This window comes from Hyla sarda, chromosome 6 (assembly GCF_029499605.1).
Source record: "Hyla sarda isolate aHylSar1 chromosome 6, aHylSar1.hap1, whole genome shotgun sequence".
Lineage (NCBI taxonomy): Eukaryota > Metazoa > Chordata > Amphibia > Anura > Hylidae > Hyla > Hyla sarda.
In genome coordinates this window covers 219,857,183-219,879,209 of record NC_079194.1, presented here as the reverse complement: position 1 = coordinate 219,879,209, position 22,027 = coordinate 219,857,183, and the positions used below count along the sequence as shown (strand labels likewise).

Here is a 22,027-nt window from a genome sequence, read left to right as displayed (position 1 = left end):
TTACTATCATCTTATATAATTTCTTTTTAATAGATAAGCAATAATCAGTTATAAGCAATACTCCATCTGCTATAACCTGTTATATTTAAATGAACATATATTGATATATACTAAGCAAAGGGTGTGTTTTAATCTAGAGCTTCGTCTTGTGGCTCTTCTTGCTTTGAAACACTATCACTCCCAAGATGCCTTCGAGTGCTTGTAGTGAGAGTCAGGGGTCAAATCCTGGGAAAAAGTGTGGGAACTCACCCACTTAAAGGGGTACTAGACAAAGGATAGGTGATAAGATGTCTGATTCTGGGGGTCCCGCCGCTGGGGACCCCCACGTTCTCCCTGCGGCACCTGGCGTTTGTTTAGAGCATTGGGTGCAGCGCCGGAGGCTCATGACGTCACTGTCACGGCCCCTCAATGCAAGTCTATGGGAGGGGGCGTGATGGCCCTCACGCCCCCTCTCGTAGACTTGCATTGAGGGGGCATTACTGTGAAGTCATGAGCCTCTGCCCCGCATCACCAGTCATTCAGCACGGAGCAAAGTTCGCTACGTGCACCGGTTGTCTGGGGTGTTGCAGTCGAGATCACGGGGGTCCCCAGCAGCGGGAACCCCGCAATCAGACATCTTATCCCCTATCCTTTGGATAGGGGATAAGATGTCTAGGGGCGGAGTACCCCTTTAAGGGCTGGTCCTGCAGGACTCCTGCTAATGGGAACTGCGTTCTTGCTATGGAAAAAGTGCAGGAACTCCGTTCCCATGAGTTCCTGCAGGACTTGAGCCCTGGTGAGAGTACACATTAGAGCAAGAGAATGAAGGGGAGAGCACCACGTCATATGTCACTAATGCTGGGAAGATATATAGGTGGAGGAGGCTGGGAATCCTGTGAATAACTTGATAAGTGCGGGGTGCACGCAACAAAGCTGAAGTAACAACGAAATACACAAGAGAAGCGACATCATGTACTCACCACAAGGCTGGTATCTATACGTCCGGAGGTCCGGGGCACCGGGAGGACATCAGGCTGGAAGCTGTGGACATCAGGCTGGAAGCTGTGGACATCAGGCTGGAAGTTGTGGACATCAGGCTGGAAGCTGTGGACATCAGGCTGGAAGCTGTGGACATCAGGCTGGAAGCTGTGGACATCAGGCTGGAAGTTGTGGACATCAGGCTGGAAGTTGTGGACATCAGGCTGGAAGCTGGGAACATCAGGCTGGAAGTTGTGGACATCAGGCTGGAAGCTGTGGACATCAGGCTGGAAGTTGTGGACAACAGGCTGGAAGCTGTGGACATCAGGCTGGAAGTTGTGGACATCAGGCTGGAAGTTGTGGACATCAGGCTGGAAGCTGTGGACATCAGGCTGGAAGTTGTGGACATCAGGCTGGAAGCTGTGGACATCAGGCTGGAAGTTGTGGACATCAGGCTGGAAGTTGTGGACATCAGGCTGGAAGTTGTGGACATCAGGCTGGAAGCCTGATGTCCTCCCGGTGTCCCAGACCTCCGGACATATAGATACCAGCCTTGTGGTGAGTACATGCTGTCGCTTCTCTTGTGTATTTCCTTGTAGTGAGAGTATTGCAGACCTACAAATTGCAGACCATTGATTTATTGGAAGCATGTTAAAGAACCCCTGAGATATCTCTTCCACAGGACACCAGGTATATAAGGTTTAGGATTAAGCTACTACATTCTCCTGTATTCTGATAGCTGATACCTGATCATCTTTTAGACAGATAATCCATCATTAACTTAGATCCGATGGTATGTGCTCGCTGGCACTTCAACATAAGCTGAAAACATTTCGTTTCAGACAGATGGTGTAATAAGCAAAAGTGTTTATTTCATTTCTAATCATGCCAAGATTCTCAGCTACAGAAACCTTAGACGACTACTCCATTGAGGTGTAGAGTGATGGGTGTTAACACTAGGAACTTTTGTGGGTATAATGTTCATTCCAGTTATGAAAGCTTTCATTTGAGTTTTAATTATGAGTAGATTAGGGGAATAAAACTGGAAACAGGAAAAGCAATTGAAGGTTTACTAAGCCCAAGCCTTTAAAAGGTTTTCTAGTTTGGTACCCCTATCTCTTTAATAGAGAAGTGAACGGTAACAGAGTGTTTTTTGCTCTGGAGGACCTGTCCTGTTCTGTATAAGGGCCAATTTACACAGACGGACGGGAGGCTAGCAACCAGAGATGATCATGCTGATCCACACTTGTTTGCCAAGCCTTCACAAGGGCGCACGGCTGTCAGACCCATTGAAATCATCACTGTCAGTCACACTTCACCTGTTTACACAGGGTGATATACAGCTGATAGCAACAATTTTAAAGGTGGCACAAAAGGTGCAATGAGCTGATGGACAAGCTTTTGCTTTTTCGTCAGCTGATCACTGGTCCTTTTACACAGAAATTAGCAAATGAGCAATTAGCGTTCCTAGGAATCCTCTTTGCACGATGTTCGGCCCATGTAAAAGGGCCTTTACGCAGACAACCCATTAATGTAAGTGGGTACTGTGCAATATTTTAGTAGGGGACTTAACCACTTACTGTCAGCTTTTAAACAGAATATAGTTTAATAGACCAACATGATGACTTTTAGCCACAAATTATCTCTGCACAAAACCGCCACATCTTATGTTTTTATAGTGCTTTTGCCCACTTTGTGCACCACAAGGTAAGAGTTCCCTTCTTTTTGCCTCTGCACTATAGCCCATTTGTGCCTCTCATAATGTACTGTAAAATTTGCCCTTACACAGTAATAATAGCCCCTTGGTCCACAGTAATAGTACCAGGATTTATGCTGCCACATAGTAATTATACCCCCTCTGGGTCAAGCATAGTATTATTACCCTCTGCAAGTTCTCATAGTAATAATTGCCCTCTCTGCCCCTGAGTTTCTCTCTCATAGTTATAGTGCCCTGTCTCTATTAAACAAAAGTACTAAGTACTTCCCCCACGAAATAAAAGTGCCACATCTGTGCACCTACACAGTGCCATAGTGCCCCTGTGTCCTCAAAGTAATAACACATCCTTTGTGCTACAGAGTAATACTGTATCTATACACAGACTTAGTTCTGTTTGTGCCACTTACTCAATAGCAGTGCCCCCTCTTCTGCATAACATGGTAACACCTAATACTCATTTTATCCTGCTCCTACATCCAGTAGAACAACTCAAACTCCCATGAGATAGGCCTGGAGAAGGAGGTGCAGTAAAGTTGTGGCACTGTACCTTTTCTCTGTCTCAGTATCTAGTAGGCAGTAGTCTTGCTGCTCCTGAGTATGTGGAGAAAATTCAATGTATCCAAATATGCCGTGTGTCCACTATATAATGTGGTTTAGAGACATTTTAGGCCATCTGTGACAATTTAAAAGTGTCTAAAAAAAGGTTCAATCGAAGAATATTATTACATTTGTCAGATTTATTCATGTGGTTGCCATTTTTTTTCTTGCAAAATATTATTGCCATGAAATGGTATAGGGAAGAGGACGGAGTCTGTCATGCCTTAAAAGTTGAACCACAACGTATGATACAGTGTGAATCATAGTGAAACATTTCTGCCTGTTTGGTCTGCTTTTATTCTAACTTTAGGACAGTATTAAAGGGGTACTCCGCCCCTAGACATCTTATCCCCTATCCAAAGGATAGGGGATAAGATGTCAGATCGCCGGGGTCCCGCTGCTGTAGCACCGCACTATCATTACTGCGCAGAGGGAGATCGCTCTGCACGTAATGACGGGCAATACAGGGGCCGGAGCATCGTTACGTCACGGCTCCACCCCTCGTGACGTCATGGCCCGCCCCGTCAGTACAAGTCTATGGGAGGGGGCGTGGCGGTCGTCACGCCCCATGCCATAGACTTGCATTAAGGGGACGGGCCGTGATGTCATGAGGGGCGGGGCCGTGACGTCGCGCTGCTCCGGCCCCTGTATCGCCCGTCATTACGCTGGGAGGGAACTCGCTCTGTGCAGTAATGATGGCGGGGTGCTGCAGTGGCGATCCCCGGGGTCCCCAGCAGCGGGACCGTGGCGATCTAAGATCTTATTCCCTATCCTTTGGATAGGGGAGAAGATGTCTAGTTGCGGAGTACCCCTTTAAGTAATATTCCCCGGACTGTCTGATTTATGAGAAGGAAAATTCATATAAATCATGTAGTCATTTGTCATAAAATTTATATGCACTATATAATCTTTTTTAATTGGTACAATGAGTTGACATTAAGCTCTATCAAAACGTTATTTCTAACTAAACAAGGCTATGCATGTTATAGATATAGCTGATAAAAAGGGGTGAAAGTCAGGTTGGCTTCATTCCTTTTCCTCATTGGTGGTGTGAACCTGGGCTGCAGCTCTTCATAGGACCTACAATATTAGCAAAGGTTCTGTCAGATTTATTCTGTTCATATGTCTTACTAAGGATAAGTGCTAGCACTGGACTCTTCTCTATGACACCTCCCTGATCTCTCTATATGCAAAAAATATATATATTTCTTGAATCAACTTCAGGCCCCCAAAGTATTTTCAGCTAGGATCTCATGATTTGAGATATACAGTGGGGTCCCAGTTGTCCTGCATAGTCCCACCTCTATTCCTCCTCTTCTGGCTGGCTCCCAGGACAGAAGAACCATTTTACACGCATCCCTTGAATATTCTGAGTTGAAAGCAAACTAGGAATTCTGTAATGACTACTGGTCTGCCTATGATCAATCCTGAATGGCTCATTAACATACATATGAGCCATAACCTAATATGCATATAGAGCTTATAGAAATAAGTAGCTGCCAGACACCATGGAAAGGAAGACTAGACAAATAAAATATCCTGCTCTATTATTTTCTCCAGTAGCGTGCCCTTCATCAACTATTCATGATATGTTGATCAATAGATTGCACTGCTATAGTTAACAAAGTAGCTAAGATTCTTTTTTTTTTTTTTTTGATTAAGTCCTTATCGTATATGAGTAAACTGTTATTGCTTTTGTTTTTATCTCTCTCTTTCAGACACATCCAGAAGAGCTTGTTCCCTATGAGCCAGAGGTGTACCGGCCACCCCCTGAATATTACCAATATCTCAGTGACAGTGAAAGCCATGGTACGGATTGAATATCTTTTGATAACAGCCCAATAAGCACACTTAAATCTACACCCTAAACAACTAGATTGTTAGCCCAAATCATGTATATATATATATATATATATATATATATATATATATACTGTATATATATATATATATATATATATATATATATATATATATATATATATATATATAATCCGAGCTGCGTCCGATGTTGCTGCATTGTACCACTTGGAAAAGCCTGCACACTGTCCGAGTGTTTTGTAGGTAACAGGTAGGCTCAATAACTTTTAAGTTGAGCTATAGATCTTCATCAACTTTAGTTTTCAGATTTCACAAATGAATAATATATGTTAGAGGTCAAGACATAATATCACGATAAAAACAAGCAATCTCCAGGTAGCAGAGCAGGATCAATGGAAGCGCTGAGACCAGATAAGAAGTTAAAAGGATTTATTTCCCATAATGCAACACGTTTCACGGTCACCCGCTTCCTCAGGCATGTTGGGTTTAGCAGATTACAAGGTGAAGGATGAAGGATATATCACAGGAAACACTGATTATGGCCAAATTGGTCCCAAGAAGCTGCAACCACGTCCGTTGATAGAAGCAGGATCTGCACAAGCCATAATATGTACCGGTTGGGGTATATTCATATAGAGTAGATTTAATTCAGAAATTTCTGGAACTCTCCTTACTTTTAATAGGGTTTGTATAAATCCTGACAACTGCTGGACCCTTATGTACATGGAACAGACTTTTAGTCACAGAAAGTTACAAAAAGTGTGGCAAATGCTCTGTAATTAAATATTAGCATCACTAGACACAATACATGGAGTACAGTACATAGATAGTATTAGATACTATAAAGATGTGTCTGGTTTTCTCACCTAAGACTCTTATGGCACATCTACAGGATATGTGTTGTGTGAGGGTCTCACCTCTGGGGCTCCCACCCAAAGAGGCCTGCTTAGCAAAACAAAGTGTTTACCCACAACCTCATCCTTTTGAGTATTTAAAAGAGAGCTCTATCAAAGTCTATGAAAGATAACTACCAAGCAAGCCTGCCATCTATTTATTTTCCATCTGGATATGGCCATTTAATCTTGGAGAACCATTCCGCCTATAGGTTGGGCCTTAAAAATGGTACCCCAACCTATCAGGCATTTATGATATATCCTGGGGTTCAGTGTCTAAGATGGATGAAGCTATCAGGAATGAAGTATTTTAGGTTACATTTTTATACATTAATGGGATTGTACAGAAAGCAATGCTATACCTGCCTATTGTTGTGTGCCGTTTTGCAGCTCATCACCTTGCACTTCAATGTAGCTGGGCTGTAATATCAGGCAGATGGAGAGATTTGGTGCAGAGTTATGTTTTTTATTCTTGTTCAACCCCTTTAAAATTCATTATACAAAAAAACATATGCATCATGTCTAACCCCCCTTTAGCTTCTCTCTTAGAACATTACTGGGAGTACACCCCCCATTTACATGGAGATCTCGATGGGTTTCCAGATTCCCAGCTCACAGAACTGCAAAGTGTACAACCCCCACAGCTGCAGCAGTTGTACCGACACATGGAGATAGAACAAATGCACGTCCTGGAACCTGGGATGACCGCGCCACATCCACACTTACCACTGACGCATCAGGTATTCTAACTTTACAATTCTATACAATTTCTACTAAATTTATCAGCATCAGTTATATAAGAGATGAACTATGCAGATATCTAGCTGATTCTGTTATATCTGAACCAACAATCCAGTATTTAACCTCTGAAGACATTCAGGTCACTTAGAGGAACCTTCTCAATTTGTTGCCATTATGTCCACCACCTTTTCTCAATTCTTAAACCTCATGCCCAGAAGAAAATATATGAGCCATTGTACACACTTCATCCATATGAATTTTCTGTGTGCCTAATAGTGTTGAGCGGCATAGGCCATATTCGAATTCGCGAATATTCGCGAATATATGGACGAATATTCGTCATATATTCGCGAATATTCGCATATTCGTTATATTCTCCGTTTTATTTTCGCGTACGCGAAAATAAGCGCATGCGAAAATTAGCATGTGTGGAAATTCGCATATGCGAAAATTAGCATATGCAAATTTTCGCGCGCCAGTCTCACACAGTAGTATTAGAGCCTTCTTTACACCACACAAGCTGGAAGCAGAGAGGGGTGATCACTGTGATGTGTACTGTGAAGAAGAAAAAAAAAAAAAAAAAAAAAACGAATATTCGTAATTACGAATATATAGCGCTATATTCGCGAAATTCGCGAATTCGCGAATATGCGATATTCGCGAATAATATTCGAATTGCGAATATTCGCGAGCAACACTAGTGCCTAAGACCTCATGCAGACAATTTTATCATCATGTGGGGGAGAGAAGCTCCTTGGACGTACAAAATAGATTCTTGCAGCCAGAAACATATCTGAATGAAGTGTTGAGGATAGATGTGCCCTGGAACCAGATAGGGCTTCAAAAATCCCAAAAGCCACAGATTTTGCTTAGGGATCCTATAGCTACAAGTTTATACCTCGGCTTCAAGATATGTCATTACTTTATGGATTTACATAGGCACAAGATAAACAAACAACAATTTACCATCAGATTTTTAAAAAAGGTGGACAAAACATGTGAAATGTTTAGCTCATTGCTTGCTCAAGATCACTTAAATGAGTTGTACAAGATTGCAAAATAATGGCTGCTACCTTCTAGAAACAGTGCCACCCCTGTCCATGTGTTATGTTTGGTAAATGAATAATGAGCTGTAAGACCATACGTAACCTGTAGGTGGGTATAGTACAATTTTTTTTAGAAAACAGCAGCCATGTTTTCCCAATCCTGTACAATCTCTTATATGATCATTAGTCATTCTTGTTAGGTCGTGACTACTGCAAATCTGTCCCATTGGTCATGATTCATGTTTTTTCTTGATCATTAATAACTATGCAAAAAGGAAATGTCCAGCTCCACTGCTGGTGAAGAATGGATTTCTTTATTGTGAATAAATCACATGGATTCACACAAAACGCGTTTCGGCTGGTCAGACCAGTCCTACTTATAGACTCTTCTGGCTCGTCTGACCGGCCAAAACATGTCACTTTGTATCTTGTGCGTCTTGTGTGACTCCATGTGATTTGTACACAATAAGAAAATCCATAATTCATGAGCAGTGGAGCTGGACAGTTCCCTATTTTCATGTGCCCTACATCCGGTGTGGTCCGCACTTGTCTGTGCTTTGAGCTGAACATTGCTTTTTTACATTAATGACTATGGTTACAAGACTTCTGAGTGAAGGGAAATATCTAATCACATGTGTCTATTACATTTCAGAGTTCTCATTGGAAAATGTAGCTGCTGATACTGATGTTGTAGTTGTAACTGCAGAGTATTAAATATTAGACATGTGCAATTCGGTTCGGCACGAATGTCTAAATTAACGAATTTTACCGTTTTCGTGCATTCGGACCGATCCGAATGCACGAAAACATATTTTGAACATTCCCGAATAGCCACGATAATACGAATAGCAAAGTAACGAATACATTCGTTATTTCCCAGCTGTAAATAACGAATGCATTCGTTATCTGTAAACGAACGTGAAGAATTCATTCTGATAACAAATATAATAAAAAGGATATGGATAGTTTGATTTTTCGGATACATTCGGTATTCGGGTACATTCGGTAAATCTTTTTATTCTTTTTTTGGACTTTAGCGATCCTAAAAAATTATGGAGATACCTTTTTTATGAAAATTTCGTAGGGTATCATAAAAAAATCATAATAAAAAAGATACAGTGGTGATGGAAAAAATTGTATCTAATGAAATGTATCATTTTTATTATGAAATGTTTATTCATTTTTAAACAGGGATCAATTTATGTGAGCGGGTAAAGCACTAAAAATGTAGCCGACAATAATGAAAATGTAGTGTGTGCGTGTTTTTCACTTTTTTTTTAAACATTTTTTAGGTAGTACTACTACTCCCAGCATGGAACACACTCTTCCATGATGGGAGTAGTAGTTACCTGTACTAATTGACAGATTGCAGGGGTCCCTTGCGATCCTCTTGTATAATATAGAGATGCGCCGGCTGCTCTTCTATGGTCCCCTGCACTCACATATATATACACATATTCATATTTCCCGCAGAGCTGTGATTGGCCAGATGGTTCCAGCCAATCACAGCTCTCTGTGAGAAATAGGAATATGTGTAAATATACGGCCGTGCAGGGGACCATAGGAGAGCGGCCACCACATTCATACATTATACTGGAGGATCGCAGCGGGCGTCAGGAGTGATACCTGCAGTGATCTTTCCTTTACTACAAGTACTAATACTCCCAACATGGAGCACACTCTGCTCCATGCTGGGAACTGTAGTACCTGTATTAATAGACAGATCGCAGCGGGTGTCAGAAGTTACACTCGCTGCCATATGTCTATTAATGCAGGTACTACAGCTCCCAGCATGGAGCAGAGTGTGCTCCATGTTGGGAGTATTAGTACCTGCAGTAAGGGACAGATCCCAGGGATGTCACTCCTCCTGACACCCCCTGCGATCCTCCTTATGTGAATGTCGGGATCAGCTGTTCTCAGGGCTACAGAGCCAGGAGAACAGCTGACGCTGAGCCGTAGGTATACATCGTATATCTACTGCCCAGCAAGAACTTACAGTGAGCCTGCAATGTGTATACAGTATACACATTGCTGGCTCACTTAACCCCTTGCTGAGCTGTGCGCTATGCGCAAGCCCAGCAAGGGAAGAGTTAACTTACACTGCTGGACAGTGTAGGTTAACCCTTTGGGCGGTATACACTATATACAGCTATCTATAGATAGCTGTATACAGTGTATACAGAAGATGAAGTCCAGCTTACTTCCCTCGAGTCCCGGGCCGGGTTCGTGTAGCTCCGCCCCCTAGTGATGACGTCATTAGGGGCGGAGCTACAGAAGGGAACAAGGCTAATTAATCTGAAGCTCTGTTCACATTGTACGTTATGTATAATGTGAACAGACCCTTCTGGCAGTGTCTACCCAGACAGGGAGACTCCAGCTGTTGCTAAACTACAACTCCCAGCATGCCCAGACAGCCAAAGGCTGTCTGGGCATGCTGGGAGTTATAGTTTTGCACCAATTGGTGGCTCCCTGTTTGGGTAGACATTGCATCATGGGTGCTCTCCCCAGCGGACAGCGCCAAAAATGTCATAACCAATTTTTTGTGTTTTTTTTTCTTCTCGTTTCAGATCCGTGTATGCAGAGGATTACTGCGGATTCGATGGATTACGGCGGATTATTTATTTTTTCCTTTAATAAAATGGTTAACAAGGGCTGTGGGGGAGTGTTTTTTTAAATAAAATAATTTTTCCAATGTGTTGTGTTTTTTTTTTTTATTGAATTTTCAAGGTTAGTAGTGGACGCTGTCTTATTGACGGAATCCATTACTAGGCCAGGGCTTAGTGCTAGCCCCAAAAACAGCTAGCGCTAACCCCCAATTATTACCCCGGTACCCACCGCCACAGGGGTGCCGGGAAGAGCCGGTACCAACAGGCCCGGAGCGTCAAAATGGCGCTCCTGGGCCTAGGCGGTAACAGGCTGGCGTTATTTAGGCTGGGGAGGGCCAGTAACAATGGTCCTCGCCCACCCTGGTAACATCAGGCTGTTGCTGTTTGGTTGGTATCTGGCTGAGAATGAAAATACGGGGAACCCTATGCGTTTTTTTTTTTAATTTTTTTTATTTAAATTTAAAAAAAAAACGCATAGGGTTCCCCGTATTTTCATTCTCAGCACAATACCAACCAAACAGCAACAGCCTGACGTTACCAGGGTGGGCGAGGACCATTGTTACTGGCCCTCCCCAGCCTAAATAATGCCAGCCTGTTACCGCCTAGGTCCAGGAGCGCCATTTTTGACGCTCCGGGCCTGTTGGTACCGGCTCTTCCCGGCACCCCTGTGGCGGTGGGTACCGGGGTAATAATCGGGGGTTAGCGCTAGCTGTTTTTGGGGCTAGCACTAAACCCTGGCCTAGTAATGGATTCCGTCAATAAGACAGCTTCCGCTACTAACCCTGAAAATTCAATAAAAATAAAAAAAAAAACACAACACATTGGAAAAATTATTTTATTTAAAAAAACACTCCCCCACAGCCCTCGTTAACCATTTTATTAAAGGGAAAAAAAATAATCCGCCGTAATCCATCGAATCCGCAGTAATCCTCTGCATACACGGATCTGAAACGAGAAGAAAAAAAAACACAAAAAATTGGTTATGACATTTTTGGCGCTGTCCGCTGGGGAGAGCACCCATGATGCAATGTCTACCCAAACAGGGAGCCACCAATTGGTGCAAAACTACAACTCCCAGCATGCCCAAACAGCCTTTGGCTGTCTGGGCATGCTGGGAGTTGTAGTTTAGCAACAGCTGGAGTCTCCCTGTCTGGGTAGACACTGCCAGAAGGGTCTGTTCACATTATACAAAACGTACAATGTGAACAGAGCTTCAGATAAACTAGCCTTGTTCCCTTCTGTAGCTCCGCCCCCTAATGACGTCACCACTAGGGGGCGGGGCTACACGAACCCGGCCCGGGACTCGAGGGAAGTAAGCTGGACTTCGTCTTCTGTATACACTGTATACAGCTATCTATAGATAGCTGTATAAAGTGTATACTGCACAAAGGGTTAACCTACACTGTCCAGCAGTGTAAGTTAACTCTTCCCTTGCTGGGCTTCCGCATAGCGCACAGCTCAGCAAGGGGTTAAGTGAGCCAGCAATGTGTATGCTGTATACACATTGCAAGCTCACTGTAAGTTCTTGCTGGGCAGTAGATATACGATGTATACCTACGGCTCAGCGTCAGCTGTTCTCCTGGCTCTGTAGCCCTGAGAACAGCTGATCCCGACATTCACATAAGGAGGATCGCAGGGGGTGTCAGGAGGAGTGACATCCCTGGGATCTGTCCCTTACTGCAGGTACTAATACTCCCAACATGGAGCACACTCTGCTCCATGTTGGGAGCTGTAGTGCCTGCATTAATAGACATATGGCAGCGAGTGTAACTTCTGACACCCGCTGCGATCTGTCTATTAATACAGGTACTGCAGTCCCCAGCATGGAGCAGAGTGTGCTCCATGTTGGGAGTGGTAGTACTTGTAGTAAAGGAAAGATCACTGCGGGTATCACTCCTGACACCCGCTGCGATCCTCCAGTATAATGTATGAATGCGGCTGCCGCTCTCCTATGGTCCCCTGCACGGCCGTATATATACACATATTCCTATTTCTCACAGAGAGCTGTGATTGGCTGGAACCATCTGGCCAATCACAGCTCTGCGGGAAATATGAATATGTGTATATATACGTGAGTGCAGGGGACCATAGAAGAGCAGCCGGCGCATCTATACATTATACAAGAGGATCGCAAGGGACCCCTGCAATCTGTCAATTAGTACAGGTAACTACTACTCCCATCATGGAAGAGTGTGTTCCATGCTGGGAGTAGTAGTACTACCTAAAAAATGTTTTAAAAAAAAAAGTGAAAAACACGCACACACTACATTTTCATTATTGTCGGCTACATTTTTAGTGCTTTACCCGCTCACATAAATTGATCCCTGTTTAAAAATGAATAAACATTTCATAATAAAAATGATACATTTCATTAGATACAATTTTTTTCATCACCACTGTATCTTTTTTATTATGATTTTTTTATGATACCCTGCAAAATTTTAATAAAAAAGGTATCTCCATTATTTATTAGGATCGCTAAAGTCCAAAAAAAGACTAAAAAGATTTACCGAATGTACCCGAATACCGAATGTATCCGAAAAAAAACAACACGAATACCCGAATACCGAATGTATCCGAAAAATCTATACCGAAAATATTGCCGAACCGAAATTTTTTTCCAAAACGAAAAAACGAAACGAAATTAAACGAAAATTTTTCTAGTGCACAAGTCTATTAAATATCTTTTTGTAAGAGATAAGATTTCATATTTCATATACTGTAGTTACATTAACTAAATATTATCTACAACTTAATATATGTATCATAGACTTTATAAGATGTCTTTGAGGCTCAGACAGCTGTGCCCCTCCCCCCATGATTCTGAAAAAATTAGATTTGGATAAAGAGTTGGCTGGGAATGGTCATTTCTTAACAGGAAACTGACTGATCCAACTTTAATAATGTACTGTATTCATTTTTCTTTGTATAGTATCTTAGGAGAACCTCTTAAAATGTGAAACATGACAAACTATACAGATATTATATTCTTTTCAAGGTGTCATATGTCCCTCGCGTCTGTGTACCATACACATCTCCTGCACCACCCAGCTCAGAGGAAGATGACCATGAAAGACGAAGCCCCCCATTGGAGGTGTCAGATGGAGAGATGGATCCTCGAGACTCTGCTTATGGGATGCTTCTTGGAGAATCAGGTTAGAAAGTCAAATATCTGTAGACAGTGGTGTTTCAGAGTTTATGCCCACTTTACATCAAGCTCTGCCTAATTGGCCAGCAGGGTGTAAAGTTCAACCTTTTGCAGTCTGGCAAGTTGATAAATTCCCCATGCTTCACCTACATTTTCTAAGAACAGCTCATCTTGTATTTTATAGGAAATAAGAAGAAAATTCGACTATATCAATTCCTGTTAGAGCTATTGCACAGTGGAGACATGAAAGAAAGCATTTGGTGGGTTGATAAAGACAAAGGAACCTTCCAGTTTTCCTCTAAGCACAAAGAAGCCCTTGCTCACCGATGGGGTATTCAAAAAGGCAATCGCAAGAAGATGACCTACCAAAAGATGGCCAGGGCATTGCGCAACTATGGCAAAACTGGAGAAGTGAGAAAGGTCAAGAAAAAGTTGACATATCAGTTCAGTGGAGAGGTTCTGCACAAAATGTACAATTCGAGGAAGCACTACCATCACTGAGATTCATACATCGACTCCATCCACAGTATGAATATGCTTTTACCCAATCCTTTGGTACGAAAGACTTTATATAAAAGAACAACATTCCATTGTAAATATTAATATTATAGTAATTATTTTTTTTTATTTGCCTGGTGTGTGGTTTAGTAATAAGCAGCATATTACTATACCAAAGAAGGGGGAGTAAAAGATTAGGGGAAGGTGACAACCTTCAGAACAGGTCCAGATTTCAGCATTATTTCAAAAATATTATCCTATACAATATTTCACCTGAGAAACCTTACATGTGGAATCTTCTTTTTTTTTTTATCAGTGTTAATAAAATATTTCTGATTGTGACAGCTTAAGACTGGTATACTTGTACAAAATGACTTTATTAAAATGTTAAGGCTTTGGCATATCATTGACATGTTTAAGGGAAAACATTGTTTTAAATACAAAAAAGTAGTCATTATATATTACGTCATTAATGTTCGTTTTGGACCCTGGGGCAATTCCATCACACTTGACAAAGAATATTTTCGGATACAGCCCTAATGTACCTATTATTAGTCAGTGGGGACTGATAGGTGTAGTAAGAATACAAAAAATACCACCTAGTATTGTAGCTAAAACAGAAGCCATGAAATACATGTATATATAACATTGTAATACAGACAAATCTCAGAAAACAATTGTAGAAAAACTTGTTAACTTGATGTTTGGGACAGTGGTCCCCAACCCAGTCCTCAAGGCCCACCAACATTCCAGTTTTTTGTTCAGTTAGTCCATTGGAATAGAACTAAGACAAAATAAAATCCTAGACTGTTGGTGGGCCTTCAGGGCTGGGTTGGAGACCTCTGGACTAGAAGATGCAGAGACTACTATAACATTATTACAAACTACGTTCCTCAACATTAAATTTGAAAGGCTATGAAGGAAAAGTTGTGGAAATATGGAAATCACAGGATTGCTTTAAGGGATAACTCCGATGCCAACCACTGACATGAAGTGTCAGCTTCCGCCGTGTTTAGAGTGTGCTCAGCTAAAGAGCTTTTCTATACACATCCCAGTGTACAACTGCTGTACAAGAAATAGATACACTTATACACACATACATATTTACACACACATATGTACACATTTACACACAGATTTACGGATACAGTAGAATCTCCCAATAGCGGACACTCACGGGGAATCAAAAAGTGTCTATTGGGAGATGTCCCATATTGGGAAAAAAAGGTATAAACATGTTTCCAAATGACAAAATACTGTACTGTACTCACTCCAGAATGTAATTACCTACAAAACACGATAAAAAGCTAAATATAAATAAATCATTTTGCACTGTAATAAGGCTTTAAAAAAATCTAAACAATGTAATTAATTAGGAAAATCATTCATGCCAAATTATTCCCCCTGCAATGACAAATCATTCCCTCATCCCCCTGTTTTTCTTACTTTTTACCTGGCCAGCAGGCAGTGACGAGTGACGCTCCTCTGTGCTTCACTCTGCCAGCAGTGACGCTCCATATGTCACTTGTCATTTCTGGCAGCTGCCGCTGCCCTCAGTGAGAGAGGCGCAGAAGAGTGTCAGAAGAGTGTTTTATCCCCTATTGAGAGTCTTTTGTCCCCTATTGGGTGTGTTTTGTCCCCTATTGAGAGTGTTTTGTCCCCTATTTGGGTGTGTTTTGTCCCCTATTGAGAGTGTGTTGTCCCCTATTGTTAGTGTTTTGTCCCCTATTGTCCCCTATTAGGCGTGTCCGCGACCGCTATTGGGAATGTCCACTATTCAGAGGGTACAAATACATTAAGTCCTATGACTTAAAAACTGTCCGATATTGGGAGGTGTCCCCTAATGGGAGGTGTCCGCTAAGGGAGATTTCACTGTATACACGTACACATTTAAACTCACTCACATGCACACATAAGCAGGCAGCTGATCATGACTTAAAGGAGGGGGGTATGGACAGCCCAGCAGAGGCAGCTTTCTGATAATAAATAGCTGTTTTTCCTCTGCAGTCTGCTGTGCTGAGTCCTCCCCTTCTTTAACCAAACACTCACGCAGTAGTGAATGACACATGGCACACAGTGTAAGTGATGCTGTGAATTCTCTACTGTTTTCTTAAATACATTTACTCTTCTGGCTGCAGTTCATCTGGTAGAGCAGGAGCTGGGTCATTTGACCAAGACTGGGCCCTTCTGTCCCTTGGCCCTCTTAGCAGCTGCATGGTCTGTCTCTATAGGTGGTATACCACTGGCCGTACCACTGGTACCACAACTAAATCAATGTAACACCAAGCTGTTAGTGTGCTAGGATTCAGATACCGTAAATTATGCCATCCCACACCCTAATTCCGGGAAAAGGACCAGCATAATTTTCCGTCGTAAAGGCCTCTTCATAGCATTGCTTGCAATATCTCCAGCTCCTGCTATCATTGTTAAAAAAAAAAAAAAAAAACTGAAGAGAAAAGAGATCTACCAGGGTGATAAACCAAGGTCTCTCATTTCAAGTATTCTGTCACTCTCACTTTGCGACAAGTGGCGATAATGGGCATGTTGTTAGACAGGAGGCATCGCATAATCATGCTGTATGGACTTGAGGTTTCAAGTGGCTGAAAAAGTTTGCTTTTGATGTGTCTTTTATACCATTTAAGCCACTCACAGATGCTACACCTGCATAACCTTACTGTTATGACCTTGATGTTGTAATTACAATGTCGGGGAGTGTGTACTGTATACTAAAGTGACATGACCCATCATAAATAACACATGGAGATAGACTGTGCCTATGTTGACTGAGTAGGAGAATGTACACAGCTAGTGTACTGCTTCAATATTGTGGATACAACTTCACTCATATCGGGGAGGTAGCGAAGGCACCAACAAGTCAATCTTTTTTAACCAGAGTCATATTAAATACAGAAATAGGGTAGCAAGTGGAATCTCTGACCCAGGTGAAGAAAAGTCGAGATACTCCTAGCATAATTCTGAGAATTAGGGAATCTAATTTTGGTAAGTGAGGTAAAGGTAATCTGACTGAATTTTCAATTTTCTTTGTCTTTGAATTGTTTAACAAAATAAGAGTTGTCTGGTATTCAAGGCAGGCAACATGATGGCGTTTGCTTTCTAATACAATACATTTGTCAGGGACAGGATAGTCTAAGCCACTCCGTGTTTTCGTTCTCTTATTTGGATATGGGGGACTTCAAAGTTAGCTTCAACTTTTGTTGTTGTGTGAGATCTTCTGAAGCATACAGTACCATATTTTATGGCTACCTGAGGATTGAGGGTTTTATGACCCTAGATTCCAAATTTTATTTGGATGATGGTTGGAAGGAATTTAGTGACATGATTTAGCTACAGGAAGTTCTATGCCTCCAAATCTTGACATCAAAATATGTCTTAGGTTATGGCCACTTTTCCTGATGACATCTTCCCACAGAGGCTATTATGACTCTAAACTCCAGCTTATGTGGATGATGGTTAGACAACATATAGTGGGTTTATACATTCACCACTAGTTCTGTTCTTCTGACTTCTGAACTTTTCTTGGTTTTGGCATCCTGTCCTGGTGATGTTTTCCCATTGAGGTTATTGTGATCCTAAGTGATAACTTTTATTTTGATGATGGGTGGCAAAGGAATCCTTTAAGTTAGCTTCTACCACTTCTTTGGGGGTCTTCTAAAATATGCTTAGTTTCTGGTGACCTGTATTAGTGACATGCTTGAACAGAGTTTTTCGAGGGTATGACTATAAGCTCTAGCTGTGTGAATCTTTCTTTCTCTGTTTTTCTTCTGTTTTTAAAGAAGTTTTTAAAGTGTTTAAAGGGTTACTCCAGTGGAAAACTTTTTTTTTAATCAACTGATGCCAGAAAGTTAAACAGATTTGTAAATTACTTCTATTAAAAAATCTTAATCCTTCCAGGACTTATTAGCTGCTGAATACTACAGAGGATTATTTTCTTTTTGGAACACAGAGCTCTCTGCTGACATCACGAGCACAGTGCTCTCTGCTGACATCTCTGTCCATTTTAGGAACTGTCCCGAGCAGCATATGTTTGCTATGGGGATTTTCTCCTATTCTGGACAGTTCTTATAATGGACAGAGATGTCAGCAGAGAGCACTGTGCTCGTGATTCATCAGAGAGCTCTGTGTTCCAAAAAGAAAATAATTTCTTCTGTAGTATTCAGCAGCTAATAAATACTGGAAGGATTAAGATTTTTTAATAGAAGTAATTTACAAATCTAAATTATTTGACCGGCAGTAGCGCTAGTATAGGTCTTACAAATTGTTCTGCTGTCCAATATACGTATATGCATGAGTGCGCACAGTAGTGTGTGCACACCCGCGCCTCTATGTTACAGAGCGAGATGTACTTGTCACACCTTAACCAAGTTTTTGAATACATATAGAAAGATATTTTACCTTTATCAATGTGTATTTCTGGTCCGATCTTATTCCTCCAGTATCTGCGATATTTGTGCCGATGATACTGGACTGTATTTTTGGCCCAACTATCTCTTTGTAGTGACGTCACTCAAAGCTACAGGACTTACTATCATCTTCACTCTGCAGCACGCAGGTAGAGACGCTGCCAGCCAGGGCAGATCTCCCTGCAAACTGCACGGATTACTATACAGTCCAGTATCATCGGCAGAAACATTGCGGATACTGGAGGAATAGGATCGGACCAGAAATACACATTGATAAAGGTAAAATATCTTCCTATATATATTCAAATACTTGGTTAAGGTGTGACAAGTACATCTCGCTCTGTAACATAGAGGCGCGGTTGTGCACACACTACTGTGCGCACTCATGCACATACGTATATTGGACAGCAGAACAATTTGTAAGACCTCTACTAGCGCTACTGCCGGTCAAATAACTTTGTCTTTTGTCTATTATTCTAATGGTTATACAGGGATCCATTAGATCGGCAATAAAAGCTGCTGTGGGGCACATCATTTTTTCCATAGCGTCAAGGTGTTAAGAGTATCCATTTTTGTATATAATTTACAAATCTGTTTAACTTTCTGGCACCAGTTGATTAAAAAAAAAAAAAAAAAAAAAAAAGGTTTCCACCGGAGTACCCCTTTAAGTGAATTATTGCAACATCTCTTTAGAAAACAATTGTTTCACCACTCTGAAAAAGCCAAAGGAAATTACCAAAGACATATGCACCTCTTACAGCTTTTGACATGGCTCAGTTTGAAGGATAAGTCTTTTGCGTATGAAAACAATAAGAGGACATGGTGTTCTTCTGATTTTATCCATGAAATCTAAATTTCTGGTAGGTTAGATGGATTAGGTTGGATGTTTATTATGTCCGAGTGCCATTATTTTGTAATGTGGGTAATTTAGTACATAATTTCACTGGGAATTACCCTTACATATGGTACAATCTTCAACACAAGTAGCTGATGGTAAGGATCATAGGGACCAAAAGGTGGTAAATCTGTGGGTAAAAATTGCCCTCTGTACAAATGAATGAGTTAGTTAGGTGTTTACTGGGTGTCGGGCTTATTGGCCAGATTGTAATAGGGATTGTTTCTGTAAGACAATTCCTTTCAGGGTGCTGAAAGGGATACCAATAAAAAAATTGTACCAATAAAAAAAGTTACCATATCCCCATAATCATACTGACTTACAGAGTAACATTTGCATGCCATTTATAATGCAGACCATAGCACAATAAAGGAGATTTTCGTGTGTTGCATTCTTCTGCATAAACTCTTTTGTCAGCTTCGGTCACAGCATTCTGCTCTGTAGACATCAGGGTTTGAGGTTACGATGCTTGCACAGGAGATGGATCTTTCACAATCTTTCTTGAGACATCTGGAAATTTTAAGCACATTAAGCAATTTCCCCACCACCCACATATTATTTTCTGGCATGGCAACATGACTGCAGGTCAGCGTGTGATTCACCAATCTGTTTTCAGCCATAGATCTACAAAAACCACTGTGACTGTGAAATGGCAGGTCCAACTGGCAATGTTGGTGATCTGAAATGGAAATGGATGGCAAAACGCTTCCTAAATATTCTGAAAATTGTTTTCTTTTTATGTAGATAAATTGTAGGTTTATATTTGTGTTCTCAGAGAATACATTATTATTATTATTAGGGCAAAACCACCAGATCATTTTTTTTTAAGGGACAAGCTGCAGTACCAAACACAGTCCTGGTCAAGGAGCAGTGCTGTTACTAGAAACAAAAAGGTTCCTTCTCTTTCTAATCCCTGACATCCACTAAACAGAAGATAAAGTATAGAATCCTTACTTGGTCCAGATTGGGGTGCCTGGAGCCTAACAGTAGAATTGATTCTGAGGGCCAGACCTAATATACAAATATTACAAATATTAGGATGCAGCAATTTTCTTTCTTTCTTTTTTTTATTATACATACATTTTTTAGACATTTTCTTTCTTTTTCTTCTCCAATATGACAGCTTCTCTCACAGACTACAAAGTATATTGCGCAGACATTTTGACCCCTCACTTCTGCAGCCATCCTTACCCCCTATGGAAAAATAACCCAATAAACTGGGTTATAGTGTGGGTGATCAGGTGTCAGACAAGGGGTCACTTACTTAATTCGGGCTGGGATTATGTGTTAAATGGGAGCACACTTGGGACGACTGACGTGGAAAAGGACTTGGGAGTATTAGTTAATAGTAAACTTAGCTGTAGTGACCAGTGTCAGGCAGCTGCTGCCAAGGAAAATAAAATCATAGGGTGCATCAATAGGGGCATAGATGCCCACGACAAGGAAATAATTCTACTGCTGTACAAATCACTAGTCAGACCACACATAGAATACTGTGTACAGTACCGGGCACCAGTGTACAAGAAAGATATAGTGGAGCTGGAGAGGGTTCAAAGACGGGCAACCAGAGTAATACGGGGAATGGGAGGACTACAGTACCCAGAAAGATTATCAGAATTAGGGTTATTTAGTTTAGAAAAGCGAAGGCTTTGTTTAAGGGCGACCTAATAACTTTGTATAAATATATCAGGGGACAGTACAGAGATCTCTCCCATGATCTATTCATACCCAGGACTGTATCTATAACAAGGGGGCATCCTCTACGTCTAGAGGAAAGAAGGTTTCTACACCAGCACAGACGGGGGGGTCTTTACTGTAAGAGCAGTGAGACTGTGGAATTCTCTCTGCCTGAGGAGGTGGTCATGGGGAACTCTGTAAATGAGTTCTAAAGGGGTCTGGATGCATTTTTGGAGAATAACAACATTGCTGGTTATGTATACTAGATTTATAGGGACAGAATGTTGATCCAGGGATTTATTCTGATGCCATATTTGGAGTCGGGAAGGAATTTTTACCTCTAGTATGAGGGTTTTTTTTTGCCTTCCTCTGGAGCAACTCCACTCAGTAGGGACTCATTAGGGATATAGGTTGAACTTGATGGACTCTGGTCTTTTTTCAACCTTATGAACTATGTTACTTAACCAGCAGGTCCTGAGATTTGTCCCCCAGAAGGTCCTCTGCTAAATTCAGTGAATTGTGCACAGGGGGTTGGGCTCCGTCCACTCAATTTACATATTTATTGTCTGTGACTCCACTTCACTAGAATATAGGAGGGGGGCTCTCCCCACTCAATTTGCATATTCAGGCCCAGATTCATCAAACTATGTGAGAGAAAAAGTGGAGTGATTTTCCCACAGCGACCAATTACAGCTCAGCTTTCCCTTTACCAGAGCTTGTTAGCTGAGATAAATCTGGGCCTCATTGTCTGTGACTCCACTTCACTAGAATGGGGAGTCACAGACAATGAATATTTAAATTAAGTGGGCGGAGTCTCGTCTCCTGTGCGCAATTCACTGAATTTAGCAGAGGATCTTCTGGGGGACATATCTCAGTACCTACTGGACATAATCAAGTAAGTGACCCCTCGTTGGACTCCTGTTCATCCGCACTATAATCCAGTGGGTTTAGTGTGGGTGAACAGGCTGACAGTCTTACTTTAACAGTGCCATCCTGTTATTACTGTGAAT

At 41.5% G+C, this 22,027-nt stretch overlaps 1 protein-coding gene across 6 annotated transcripts in view; it reads left to right on the top strand.

Moving 5' to 3' along the window:
* The window catches only part of SPI1 (Spi-1 proto-oncogene), an 84,588-nt gene extending 70,169 nt beyond the window's left edge, over positions 1-14,419 (top strand). For 2 of the 6 annotated variants that reach the window (XM_056526529.1, XM_056526531.1), the window contains exons 2-5: positions 4,990-5,080; positions 6,535-6,725; positions 13,377-13,533; positions 13,711-14,418. In XM_056526529.1, the coding sequence (XP_056382504.1) occupies positions 4,990-5,080; positions 6,535-6,725; positions 13,377-13,533; positions 13,711-14,027 (756 nt within the window). In that variant the 3' untranslated portion in view covers positions 14,028-14,418. Of the gene's footprint in view, positions 1-4,989; positions 5,081-6,522; positions 6,726-13,376; positions 13,534-13,710 lie in introns of all 6 variants that reach the window. The other 4 variants (XM_056526528.1, XM_056526530.1, XM_056526527.1 and 1 more) reach the window with 3 other exon arrangements.
* Positions 14,420-22,027: the final 7,608 nt, after the last annotated feature.